Here is a 13,349-nt window from a genome sequence, read left to right as displayed (position 1 = left end):
TTCCACTCACTGTTTTATTATCTGCACCAAGTGACGGACGCTGCAGAAGCGCACAGACAAACACCACAAAAATGGTTGTGAAGGTCACTGTGGTTGGGTTAAGAGGGGATAAGATGGAGATCGACCTGTGTGACACTGAGGAGCAGTTTGAGAGCATCACAGTGCTGCAGCTGAAGGAGGAGATACTGAAGAGACAGCCTGACTGTGGAGACCCAGGTACAGTCACTTTGGATTATTCATGCAACCTACACATGTTCATGATTGAAATTAACGGACACTTGACACTGACATGGTTATAATGCTTAAATCAGTTCACTTTCAGTTGTTGCATATTGGACCTAAGCTATGTGTGGGTTCCTGTATCTGCCTAGAGTACATACGACTGATCTTCACAGACAAGTTACTGGACGAAGACTCCGCTCTGCTGTCTGCATATGGAATCCAGCACATGTCAGTCATTCACATGGTTGTACGTGTGCCGGGGGGATCGGTGTATCCGTGGACGGGACACGGTGGAATGGGTGACAAGGGGGGCAAAAACAGAAGCATGGAGAGGCTCGCTTCTGTGTAAAATCCGCCCATTACTCACCAATTTTTTAAAGCTCATTTCCACTTTTTTATGATAATTGGATTTAAATTGTGCTGTATGTGTCTGCTGTTTGAAGTGTGTATGAACAGAGACAGGAGTGCCTTGAACTTTGAACCCTTGAGCAAACAGTGACACACCTTAAACGCAGGTTGTTTTCACACACTTGGACACGACAATACCAAATAGATAAAGGAAAGGAGAGAAACTCTCTGTGGGGTGCTGAGCAGTGTCTTGGAGTTTCACAGTATATCAGTCCACCTCCTCTATACATTGGTGTTTACCGTACCATATAAACATGCATCCAGGAAACTATTCAAAGTTAAAGACTGAAAGCAGAGATCAGGCGTCACCTGGAAATATGAAACCAAAGGTAGTTTTTCAAAAAGCAGCAGTCGAGCCATCTCTACAAGGATTAAAGCCACACAGATGGACAGCAAAATGCTCTTAACGTCGCATTAGTCTGCTCACATTCCACTAAACTTGCTCCTATTTTTCATTGTAAGAAACGAGCACTTAGAATCAACAACTGCGCACATCAAACTCATTCTTCTCAGCCATTGTCTCTGCAGTTAGGCACCGTCAGATCGCTCTATTTCTACACGGTTCTTTAAACAGAACCCCTTTTGCGTATTTTACCCAATCACCAGAAAAAATGTGCGTATAGTATGTTTTTGCAAACCACAGATGACATTAAATATGTACAGTACTTTGAAACTTTACATTCTCACCAACGCTGTGGTGGAGGTGTGGTTAGGTTTAGGCATAAAAATCACTTGGTTAAAGCCACAGTGTGTAGGAATTTCTCCCATCTAACTCATATATTGCATTCAAACGGATAGCGCACTCTAGCACCTCACTCTTTCAAACGTGTATTGCAACTACGGTAGCCGCTGTGTACCAAAAAGCTATGATAACATTGATGAAACCATGTCATCCGATTCTTCATGCGACTCGTGTTGACAAACCCCCTCCTCACCATGCTGGCTGTGTTTACAACGTAAAGCAGGCCAATCACAGTGTCCCTTTTAAAACCTTTCTCCTTCAGCAGATCTCTCCACCTGGGAAAAGCTACCCCGATGTTGGCCCCCGTTTTTTGAATTTGCCGTTCACGTTGCCTTTTTGGTTCCCTTTTGCACTTTCTTGGCGACGAGGATTCCGTCTCCCGTGATGCTGCATATGCAGGATCCTGCATTATGCTTAAAGAGTGGGACTTTGTTTCAAATTTGCCGGGGTTGTAGCAAAGCGCCTCCTTCGGCTCCTCAGTCACGCAGTGCTGGCCTGGCTCTCAACGAAAACGGCGATGGCGGGGCTGTATGTCCCTTGCTGGCGGATGTATTTTCAAGATGGTGAAACATTATGGAACCACCCAGAAGACTTACCCGCAAAATGTACAAACAAATCCAAAATTCTCCTTTTACGAGAATCCCTTTAAAGTTGGCACCTAAACAATTCAAGAAAGCTGTCTGTTTTTACGTCCACAGTATTATGTCCATGAATTATCTGAGTGAACTGTCCACTGATATTTGGTGATTTTGATTTTATTTTTTCTCTGTCTACTTGCAAATATGGATGTCTGCCACTGTGTACAATCTTATCTTTGGTGTCTTTTTTCTGGAGAGTGCCTTGATCCAGCCCCTCTGAGGGGCCCCTCTCAATCTCACTCCTGCTGTTTATGTACAGAATTTGTAGTCTACAGTAAATTACTGGCTCCTGAGTTGGATTAATACTTAATTATATAACACTTAAATATGCTCAAACTGCCTAAAGTTTAATGTAAAGTACAATACCAGAGTATATTTCTTGCCTGCTGGGCCAGACCTGTGCAGATATGAAACCACGCATCTCTAAGTCAACTTTTCATGGTGTCAGAAAAACAGCCCTGTTGTCAGCTGTCAGCCGAGGAGGTTTTAAAGAGTTTATTTAGCTGGAATACATCTGTTTAAACCAGTTTATCACAGATATTAAAAATCCAAAAACTTAAAAAATGTGTGGTTTTAACTGGACAAGAAGAGAATGAAAAACTATGAGCTGAAAAGAAACTACAGGTGTCAGATAGACGTAGTGGAGTGTAAAGGCCAGGGTTCACCTCTGAAATGAAGTTGGGTAGAAAATGGAAATATTCAAAGAACCTTGGATATTATTACATCCCACCACTGATGAAGCTGCAAAATAAATATGTACATTTTTATTTTATTTATTTTTTATTTATTTATTTTATTATTAATAATAATAATCATAATAATAATAATAATAATATTTTAGTATTAGGTTGATGAAGGGGTAACGGATATAAATGGTGAATTTACAGTAAATGACTGGCTACCACTGTAGTATACTTTATATTGTAATTCTATTCTGTGTGACCTGTAATTGCTTTTTGTTTTAAATGTCACTGAATGTTTCCTCCTAATAATTGATCTCTGATGAGAAATTCATCCTTAATAATTGAATCCCTTCATAAAGTTTCCCTTTAACATGAATACATCCAAGAGATTTAAAAAACACAAGTCTGAAGAGTGAATTACAGTAAGTGTTTCCAGGAGAGGCTGACAAGATTTAAGTTGGTAAGTTTTCTTTGAGGTGTTGGTGCTGTCTCTTTAATTTCAAGAATCAAAGTGAAAGTATTTGTCAGCTCGTCAGTTTCTGTGTTATTTGACGTCGAACACAACCTGCCGAGAAGCCTTTTTATTTACTCCCGTACAAACAAAACTTTGTGTGAAGAAGGAAGGAGTCAACAACTTTTACCGGTAAAAAAAAACCACACACATACAGAGGAAGAATTGTAATCAACTGGGAAGACATAATAGATATTTAATGACGTGCACTATCGCCTTAATACACGCAGGCAGAGACGAGAGGAGCGCAGCAACTCGCCACCAACAGCACAGACATGGGAAACTGGTTTTCGGTGCGTGGAAAAATGGGAGAGAAGAAGACCATCGGCTCAATTTACCTATTTCGAAATAGGGACAATGCATATTAATGGACACATACATGAGTATATGCAAATACACCAGATTGTAGTCCAGGGCTAATTTCCATCTGTTATCCCTATAGGCAGGTTGATGTAAAAATGTGTTGAAAAGGAGCGACAAAAGACAGAGTTAAAATTCATGGCAACCACGTAGACACAATACAGAAGACACGAAAGGTGCACAATAAACATTTAAAAAAAAGCCCATGACAACACACAGAAGTGACCAGGCATATATGGTAATATTGCACATAAACCCTGTTACACATGAGCCCAGGTCAATCCATCAACAATGTCAAAAGCGTATACAGTACAAGATAAGTCCAAAACATTCAGTGCAGTAAAATACAGTGCAAAAAGGAGTTTGAGTGGGGGACTGTAAGTAATGTGGAGATGAAGATGAGACTGCAGCAGTGCAAAGTCCTGTTCATGATTCTTGTTATGCTGTATAGAAAGAATGGATGTGAGTGAACATTAATAGCTCTTGGTGTAAAAAAAATGAGTCACGTTAAAGTTCCATTAAATCAGGGAGGAGGAGTCTGTCGAGGGTGTATATGGAAAACGAGGCTGCAACAATGCAAAGACCAGTAAGTTATTGTTGGAGTTGTGCTGAGATGGATTGAAAGTGAGTGAAAGTTTTTTAAAGTGCTGCAATAGTCATACTAAAGCAATCTGGAAATCCATCCCTAAAAAAATGTTTTGAAAAAAATTCTTCCTTTACCTCTGGAGGCACTGCCCGCAGTTTTTCGACTAACGGAAGTGCAGGGGCCTTGGGAATCGCTCAACCCCTTCACTTCCGGCGGTGCCCCCAGGGAACCACCTTGTTGTTTACAAATACTCCCGGGTAGAAAACCAGCAGAGTTTAGCTATATACGTATATATGTATATATAAATACATATATATATATATATATATATATATATATATATATATATATATATATATCACATTTTTCACGTCACTCTATCACCGTGTAGACTAATCTGATGTTTGTAAAGTCTATAAACACAATGATTGAACAAATATTACTATTTCTGTGTGCACGTTTTGTAATTAATAACATGGTTATCGTAGATTAGCTGGGCTAACCGTTAGCTGGTAGCCGTTAGCGATGTAGTAACTCAGTAAGTCAATAAACGGTCCATAAAAAAGATATGTTTTCCAGCGGATATCTTAGTTACAACATGATTGAGCTAGCAAAGCAGTTTTCTGTTGCTATGTGTGGTACTTATTCAGTTATGGGAAATCACGATGTCTAGAAAGCATCAGTGGCTGCAGCTGACAGGGACAGCTAACAGCAGGCTAACATCAGGACGTCATCTTTTAAAAGCCTCCCGTTGTCGGATACGACATGAAACTACTCCAGTTAGCTCAATCATGTTGTAACTAAGACATCCGCTGGAAAAAATATTTTTTTCATGTTGATGAGACGGTGTTTTGGGTGGAGTGGTCGCCATGGACGCGGAGCTTGCTGTTTCTGTAGGTACACATTTCCTGGGGACACCTGCACGTCTCGGCCCCGCCCCCTCCATTGTGATTGGCTAAAGCGCAGCATCGTTGAAACGCAAAGCCCCTATCCCCGTAGTTGTCTTTCATACAGGGCTGCCGACAGATTCTACAATGTAAATTGCAGAATCTGTCTTGAGAGATTAATACTAAAGTGCTAGTGTGCCCATACCACTGCACTGGAATGAGTGACAAGGATAAGAAAAACAAAAGTATGGAAAATATCTGTACTTTTAATACTACTCCCGATTTGTCTGTTTCCTACTGGGACACATTTTAACATCACACCAGAGCTGCACTTGAGCTGCACAGGTGCCCAAACAGTTAGCTCCAAGACACTCTGCTGTGATTTCAGTGTAAAAAAAACCTGATCCTGAGTATAGAAGATTTTTCAGACTATTGTCACAGTTTCTGTGGATTAATAATTGGATTTAAATTGTGCTGTATGTGTCTGCTGTTTGAAGTGTGCATGAACAGAGACAGGATTGCCTTGAACCTTGAACCCTTGAGCCAGCTTTGGATCTAGTTCAGGCAGGCGGTTAGCAAACAGTGACACACAGTGCCCAAAAAACACCACACACATGCCGAGGAGGAATATTAATCAACTGTAAAGTCATAATAGATATTTAATGATGTGCATTATCGCCTTTATACACGCAGGCAGAGACAAGAGGAGCGCAGCAATTCATCAACAGCACAGACATGGGAATCCAGCTCAAGGTGCATGTCATAATAGGAGAGAAGAAGACCATCGACCTGTGTGACACCGAGGAGCAACTTAAGAGCATCACAGTGCTGCAGCTGAAGGAGAAGATAATAGAGGAATTTGGTGACCAGTGGCAACCATCAGGTAACATCACTTTGAGTTATACGTGACCTACATCTGTTTATGATTGAAACAGCCACTTCGTTTATTATAATTATTATTATTATTATTGTTGTTGTTGTTGTTGTTGTTGTCTGTTAAACCAAAGTTCTGTGCAAGTCGGTGTTGCGTGGGGTCGTGTAGTAACCCACGACTGCAGATCCAAGAAGAGCAAATTAAAAATCACATTTTTTAATAACCTTTGTTGATTTCTTTTGAAAAGTGTTGTCAGTACCTGTTGACTCTCTCTCACACTCTGTATGTGCTCCTGTATCCTCTGTGTTTCTAGATCTCCGCCTATTCTGCGATGGCAGGGAACTGGAAGAACCTGCTTTGCTGTCACAGTGTAGAATCAGACACATGTCAACAATTCTAGTGGTTCAAAGAGTAGGCCTACCTGGGGGAGGCCCACTTCCGGTGAGAGGAGATTTATTTCGGGTGATATCAGCTGAATTGAGCCATCAGGTAAAATGAGCCATTGACGGTTTGAGCCTCCTAGCTTTCTAAATTCCAACAGACAATGGCTGCACATTATTTCAAATTGTTGTTACAACTGGACTTTACAAAAAAACAATTGAATTGATTGGTCTATGGTTGCTGTGGTGGGTGGGGCAATGCTTCACATCCAGCCTGCTGAGGAGAACTGTGAGGTGAGTGAGTGGCCTGGCAGAAAACAAATTCCTGAAAATGATAAGGTTGATAAATCTGTAAAAAGCAGCCATACTTCTAGATGAGTGGCTCCTTTTAGCTGATCAGGTGGCCCATTTTACCAGAACACTGCTCACCTCAAAAACGTGGGACAGCTGATGTTTCAAAAGCTATAGGACCTGAACAACTATATTCTATTATATCAATTCAACAATAAAATAAAAGTAAATAAAAGTGATTTGCCAAAAAGTGGCTCAATTTAGCTGATGTCACCTATTTCGAAATAGGGACAATGCATATTAATGAACACATACATGAGTATATGCAAATACACCAGATTGTAGTCCAGGGCTAATTTTCATCTGTTATCCCTATAGGCAGGTTGATGTAAAAATGTGTTGAAAAGGAGCGACAAAAGACAGAGTTAAAATTCATGGCAACCACGTAGACACAATACAGAAGACATGAAAGGTGCACAATAAACATTTGAAAAAAAGCCCATGACAACACACAGAAGTGACCAGGCATATATGGTAATATTGCACATAAACCCTGTTGCACATGAGCCCAGGTCAATTCATCAACAATGTCAAAAGCGTATACAGTACAAGATAAGTCCAAAACACTGAGTGCAGTAAAATACAGTGCAAAAAGGAGTTTGAGTGGGGGACTGTAAGTAATGTGGAGATGAAGATGAGACTGCAGCAGTGCAAAGTCCTGTTCATGATTCTTGTTATGCTGTATAGAAAGAATGGATGTGAGTGAACATTAATAGCTCTTGGTGTAAAAAAAAATGAGTCACGTTAAAGTTCCATTAAATCAGGGAGGAGGAGTCTGTCCACGCAATGTTGCAGAGGCGTGTCAGCCAGGACAGCCCTACAACATCCAGAGCCTTGAGATATCCAGGACGAATCTCATCCACCCCCGGGGCTCCGCTGCCTCGGAGTTGTTTCACTACCTCGGCAACTTCTGCCCCAGAAATTGGACGACTTGCCCCCGATACCCCCGTCTCTGTTTCCTCACTGGAATACGTGCTGGTGGGATTGAGGAGCTCCTCAAAGTATTCCTTCCACCGCCCGACAATGTCCTCAGTTGAAGTCAGCAGCTCCCCGCCCCCACTGTAAACAGTGTGAGCAAGTTGCCGCCTTCCCCCCTGAGGCGCCGGACGGTTTGCCAGAACCTCTTTGGAGCCGATCGATAGTCTTCCTCCATGGCTTCACCGAACTCCTACCACGCCCGAGTTTTTGCCTCCGCGACTGTCTCCGCTGCGCTCCGTTTGGCCCGCCGGTACCCATCAGCTGCTTCCGGAGACCCACAGGCCAACCATGCCCTGTAGGCCTCCTTCTTCAGCAAGACGGCTCCCCTCACCTCTGGTGTCCACCAGCGGGTTCGGGGATTACCGCTGCGACTGGCCCCAGCAGCCTTGCGGCCACAGCTCGCAGCCACCGCCTCGACAATGGCAGAGCGGAACAAGGCCCATTCGGACTCAATGTCCCCCTCTGCCCTCGGGACGCGGTCGAAGCTCTCCCGGAGGTGGGAATTGAAGATCATCTGGACAGGTTCTTCCACCAAGCGTTCCCAGCAGACCGTCACTGTTCGTTTGGGCCTGCCAGGTCTGCGCAGCGTCTTCCCCCGCCATCTGATCCAACTCACCACCAGGTGGTGATCAGTTGACAGCTCTGCTCCTCTCTTCACCCGAGTGTCCAGAACATATGGCCGCAGGCCAAATGATACGACTACAAAGTCAATCATTGACCTGCAACCTAGGCTGTCCTGGTGCCACGTGCACCAATGGACATCCTTATGTTTGAACATGGTGTTAGTTATGGTCAAACTGCGACCCGCACAGAAGTCCAATAACTGAACACCACTCAGGTTCAGATCGGGCAGGCCTTTCCTCCCAGTCACGCCCCTCCAGGTCTCGCTGTCATTGCCCATGTGAGCGTTGAAGTCCCCCAGCAGAACAATGGAGTCCCCGGTTGGGGCACTGTCAAGCACCCGTCCCAGGGACTCCAAAAAGGGTGGGTACTCTGAACTGTTGTTCGGCGCATAAGCGCAGACAACACTCAGGACCCGTTCCCCAACCCGAAGGCGCAGGGAAGCAACCCTTTCGTCTACCGGAGTAAACCCCAACGTACAGGCAGAGAGTCTGGGGGCTATCAGAAAGCCCACCCCGGCCCTCCACCTCTCACCCGGTGCAACTCCAGCGAAGGAGAGAGTCCAACCCCTCTCAAGGACTTGGGTTCCAGAGCCGGAACTATGTGTCGAGGTGAGGCCGACTATATCTAGCCGATAGCGCTCAACCTCTTTCACAAGCTCCAGCTCCTTCCCCGCCAGAGAGGTGACATTCCATGTCCCAAGAGCCAACTTCTGTAGCCGAGGATCGGACCGCCAAGGCCCCCGCCTTGGTCTGCTGCCCAATCCACATAGCACCGAACCCTTCTGGATCCCTCTGCGGGTGGTCAGCAGGGGGACGAGCCCATGTAGCCGGTTCGGGCTGGGCCCGGCCGGACCCCATGGGCGAAAACACGGCCACCAGGCGCTCGCCCACAGGCCCCAACCCTAGGCCTGGTTCCAGGGCGGGGCCCTGGTAATACTCCGGGCCGGGTACACAGATCCTTGCTTTTGTCCATCATGAAGGGTCTTTTGAACTGTTCTTCGTCTGACCCTTCGCCCAGAACCAATCTGCCATGGGAAACCCTACCAGGGGCAAAATGCCCCCGACAGCATAGCTCCTAGGGTCATTAGGGCACTCAAACTCCTCCACCACGATAAGGTGGCGGTTCTCGGAGGAGCTGATCCTGAGTATAGAAGATTTTTCAGACTATTGTCACAGTTACTGTGGATTAATAATTGGATTTAAATTGTGCTGTATGTGTCTGCTGTTTGAAGTGTGTATGAACAGAGAGAGGATCGCCTTGAACCTTGAACCCTTGAACCCTTGAGCCAGCTTTGGATCTAGTTCAGGCAGGCGGTTAGCAAACAGTGACACACAGTGCCCAAAAAACACCACATAGGTGCAGAGGAGCAATATTAATCAACTGTAAAGTCATAATAGATATTTAATGACGTGCATTATCGCCTTTATACACGCAGGTAGACATGACAGAAGTGCAGCAATTCATCAACAGCAGCACAGACATGGGAATCTGGCTTAATGTACATGGAATAGACAGAAAGATGAAGACCATCCACCTGTGTGACACAGAGGAACAGCTTAGGGGCATCACAGTGCTGCAGCTGAAGGAGAAGATAAAAGAGGAATTTGATTACCAGGGCCATCTATCAGGTAACATCACTTTGGGTTATATGTGACTTACATCTGTTGACGATTGAAACAGCCACTTTGTTTATTATTATTATTATTATTATCATTATTATTGTTGTTGTTGTTGTTGTTGTTTTTGTCTGTTAAACCAAAGTTGCGTGCAAGTCGGTTTTGCGTGGGGTCGTGTAGTAACCCACGACTGCAGGTCCAAGAAGAGCAAATTAAAAATCACATTTTTTTAATAACCTTTGTTGATTTCTTTTGAAAAGTGTTGTCAGTGACTGTTGACTCTCTCTCACACTCTGTATGTGCTCCTGTATCCTGTGTGTTTCCAGATATCCGCCTAATCTACTGTGGCAGGGAACCGGAAGAACCTGCTCTGCTGTCACAGTGTGGAATCAGACACACATCAACAATTGATGTGGTTCAAAGACTACGGGGTGGGGGAAGGTTCCTGCCTCCGGTGAGAGGAGATGGTGGAATGGGTGACAAGGATGGAAAAAACCGAAGTATGGAAACTATCACTTTTTTTTAATACTACTGTGGGCATATCTGTTTCCTACTGGGACACATTTTAACGTCACACCAGAGCTGCACTTGAGCTGCACAGGTGCCCAAACAGTTAGCTCAAAGACACTCTGCTGTGATTTCAGTGTAAAAAAAACCTGATCCTGAGTATAGAAGATTTTTCAGACCACTGCTCCAGTTACTGTGGATTAATAATTGTATTTAAATAGTATTGTTATAAGTGTTGGAGAGTAACTAGATCCATGTAGCCTAACTTGTCACATGTAATTAAAATACAAAATAAAAGTAGTCTGTTACAGTTACTGAGAAATAAATGTGACTGAATTATATCTATCAATCAAAATGTTAGTGATTACAAAGGAGTCACATCTATGCTTTGCATCTTTACACTGTGCAGGAATGTCTTCTTTTGGCATATTTACGGACAACGCAGGGCAGCAAAGGTGTCGGGACAAATTTGAGTGTAACACCAACAAGTGTATTTTTAAAAGACACAATGCACAATGCATGACACGCTGGCCCTGAACATCCAAAGTTGATGCAGATCGGCACCTAGCACGTCATATTTTGATAGAAGCAGTGATATTTGACAAGTTGGGATGAGAACGCATTGGTTCGAATGGTTTCCATGTGTATAATATCTTTTTGGTTGTGTCATATCCTCTCCATGTTTGGTCTTAAATGCAGGTGAGATTCAGCTCTTTCCAAATACACAACACTAAAATATGCATCAATCTCCCACCAGATCAAGTAAAAGGCCCTGAGAAGGAACAGTAATTGGGTTAGAGGGTACAAATATTTACAATACACAAACTGGCTCAGTGCTATGTGGAATAGCAACACATTACAATGAGTAGGGCCCCAAACCAGCTCCAGGTTGTCCCCTCAGGATTCCAGTCAGACAAACTAAAAGTACGGACCTGAGTAACTTATCAGTATTTGGATGTTAGAGAATCAGAATATTTTTTTAATAGTTGTTTGGGGATGATCTGAGTTGAACCATGTTTTATGACTTATTTTTGTTTGTCTTTTACTGTTTTATTAACTGATGTGTGACCAACTGTCATGGCAGCAAACTTTTAACCAGCACACTAAAATCATATGTAGTGACCCATTTAACAACAGATTGTTAATAAATACTTTGCGGCCATTGAACAAAGCTGGGTAAAAACTCTAAAATGTGTCTCCTAACTCTAAAAGCGTTTTTAAAGATACTTGTGATGTGTCATTGTGTGTATAGGTTAAAGGAGCTCTTCTTTTACTCATAAAATGTAAAGAAATGTTGACAAATGTTTCATTTTTGTTGATTTTGTTCTGTCTCTGTTGCATATTAAAGCTCTTGCCCAGAAATAAGACCTGCTGTCAGTCATCTTTGCTCAGTGTAATTTTCAGATTGACCTGTAGATGGTGCTAAAGCTCAATTATATATCAATATAAGTATCATCACGCAGGCATTACACTTACATACCTAAAGGGACAAAAACTGACCAATATTCAACTATGCTACTACATGTAAACTATATATTTAATATTTTATACTGCATGTGGATAAATGTTAATATATAGCTGTTATTTAATTCTGTCCAACATACAGGAAATGTATTCACATATATGCACCTCTTGTCTCCAGGCACTCATGAACTTCAGACACATATCAATTCAATTATATTTTCAATTCAGTTGTATTTATAAAGCCCAATATCACAAATCACAATTTGCCTCACAGGGCTTTACAGCATACGACATCCCTCTGTCCTTAGGACCCTCACAGCGGATAAGGAAAAACTCCTCAAAAAACCCCTTTAACGGGGAAAAAATGGTAGAAACCTCAGGAAGAGCAACTGAGGAGGGATCCCTCTTCCAGGACGGACAGACGAGCAATAGATGACGTACAGAACAGATCAACATGATAATTAACAGTGATCCGTATGACACAATGAGACAGAAAGAGAGACAGAGACAGAGAGAGAGAGATGTAGGACAGACGGTAATGACAGTAGCTTACAACAACATTAATTAAAGTAATAATATTATAATTATGGTTGTTAGTATATGTATGTGACAGTATGACTCATTATAATAGCAGTAGCAGGAGGCATCAGGCAGGACCACGGCAGCAGCACAACCACACACGTCACACCACCCAGGCACCGCTGCGATACGAGGTAACCTGCAAGACAGTGGAGCACAAACGCGCCAGAGTTGAGCCGAGTTAGCGAGATGCAGTAATAAGACGTGAATTTTATCAAATGAGGAAGAACCAACTTTTCGCAAACTTAGGAGAGACAGACTAGACCTATGTCAGCCTAACTAGAGGCTGGTCCAAGGAAAGCCTGAGCCAGCCCTAACTATAAGAGCCAGCCCTAAGTATAAGCTTTATCAAACACATTCAATCAAACTTAGGAGAAAAGGTGCTTGGTGTATTAAAGGAGGTCCCCTGGCAGACTAGGCTTATGTCAGCCTAACTAGAGGCTGGTCAAAGGCAAGCCTGAGCCAGCCCTAACTATAAGAGCCAGCCCTAAGTATAAGCTTTGTACTTGAATGTTCTGCAGTAGCCTAAGAAACACAAATATAGACACACAGACGAACATCACAAAATTGGCTGTGACGGTCATCGCGCATGTCGACAGTGGGAAGAGTGTAGAGATCGACCTGCATGACACTGAGGAGCAGTTAAGGAGCATCAGAGTGCTGCAGCTAGAGGAGAAGATACTGGAGAGAAGAGATGACCTTGGATTAACAGGTAGACCTTTTTGACTGTACAGGGGACCTGTGCCTACATGACAACTGAAATACCAACTTGACAAGTTCAGGTTGTAGGTCTGATGCCTATATCAAACAGTTTACATTAACATTAAGTTGCTAAAGTCAAATCCTGTGCGAGTCAGCAAGTTTTGCCATTAGGGACTGTTAGTTATTTATGAGAGGGGAGGGAGGGGGTGGTGTAAAACAGGGGAGACACTTCAAATA

The 13,349-nt window shown here is 43.2% G+C and overlaps 2 protein-coding genes across 2 annotated transcripts; both read left to right on the top strand.

The window, feature by feature from the left end:
- The first annotated feature begins 4 nt into the window (after positions 1-4).
- Positions 5-2,183, top strand: LOC144459610 (uncharacterized). The gene is made up of 2 exons (XM_078163757.1): positions 5-216; positions 372-2,183. Exons 1-2 carry the CDS (start codon positions 72-74, stop codon positions 569-571), a joined length of 345 nt encoding a protein of 114 aa, XP_078019883.1. The 5' UTR covers positions 5-71; the 3' UTR covers positions 572-2,183.
- A 932-nt stretch (positions 2,184-3,115) lies between these two features.
- On the top strand, positions 3,116-11,734 carry LOC117246299 (polyubiquitin-like). Its single transcript, XM_033610154.2, has 6 exons — positions 3,116-3,336; positions 3,435-3,497; positions 5,731-5,920; positions 6,225-6,352; positions 9,680-9,872; positions 10,187-11,734. The coding sequence occupies exons 2-6, from the start codon at positions 3,480-3,482 to the stop codon at positions 10,384-10,386; spliced, it is 729 nt and encodes a 242-aa protein (XP_033466045.2). The 5' UTR covers positions 3,116-3,336; positions 3,435-3,479; the 3' UTR covers positions 10,387-11,734.
- The last annotated feature ends 1,615 nt before the right edge of the window (positions 11,735-13,349 follow it).

This window comes from Epinephelus lanceolatus, chromosome 22 (genome assembly GCF_041903045.1).
Source record: "Epinephelus lanceolatus isolate andai-2023 chromosome 22, ASM4190304v1, whole genome shotgun sequence".
NCBI classification, from domain to species: Eukaryota; Metazoa; Chordata; class Actinopteri; order Perciformes; family Serranidae; genus Epinephelus; species Epinephelus lanceolatus.
Note: the sequence above shows the minus strand (reverse complement) of the source record. Positions and strands in the feature narration are given on the sequence as shown.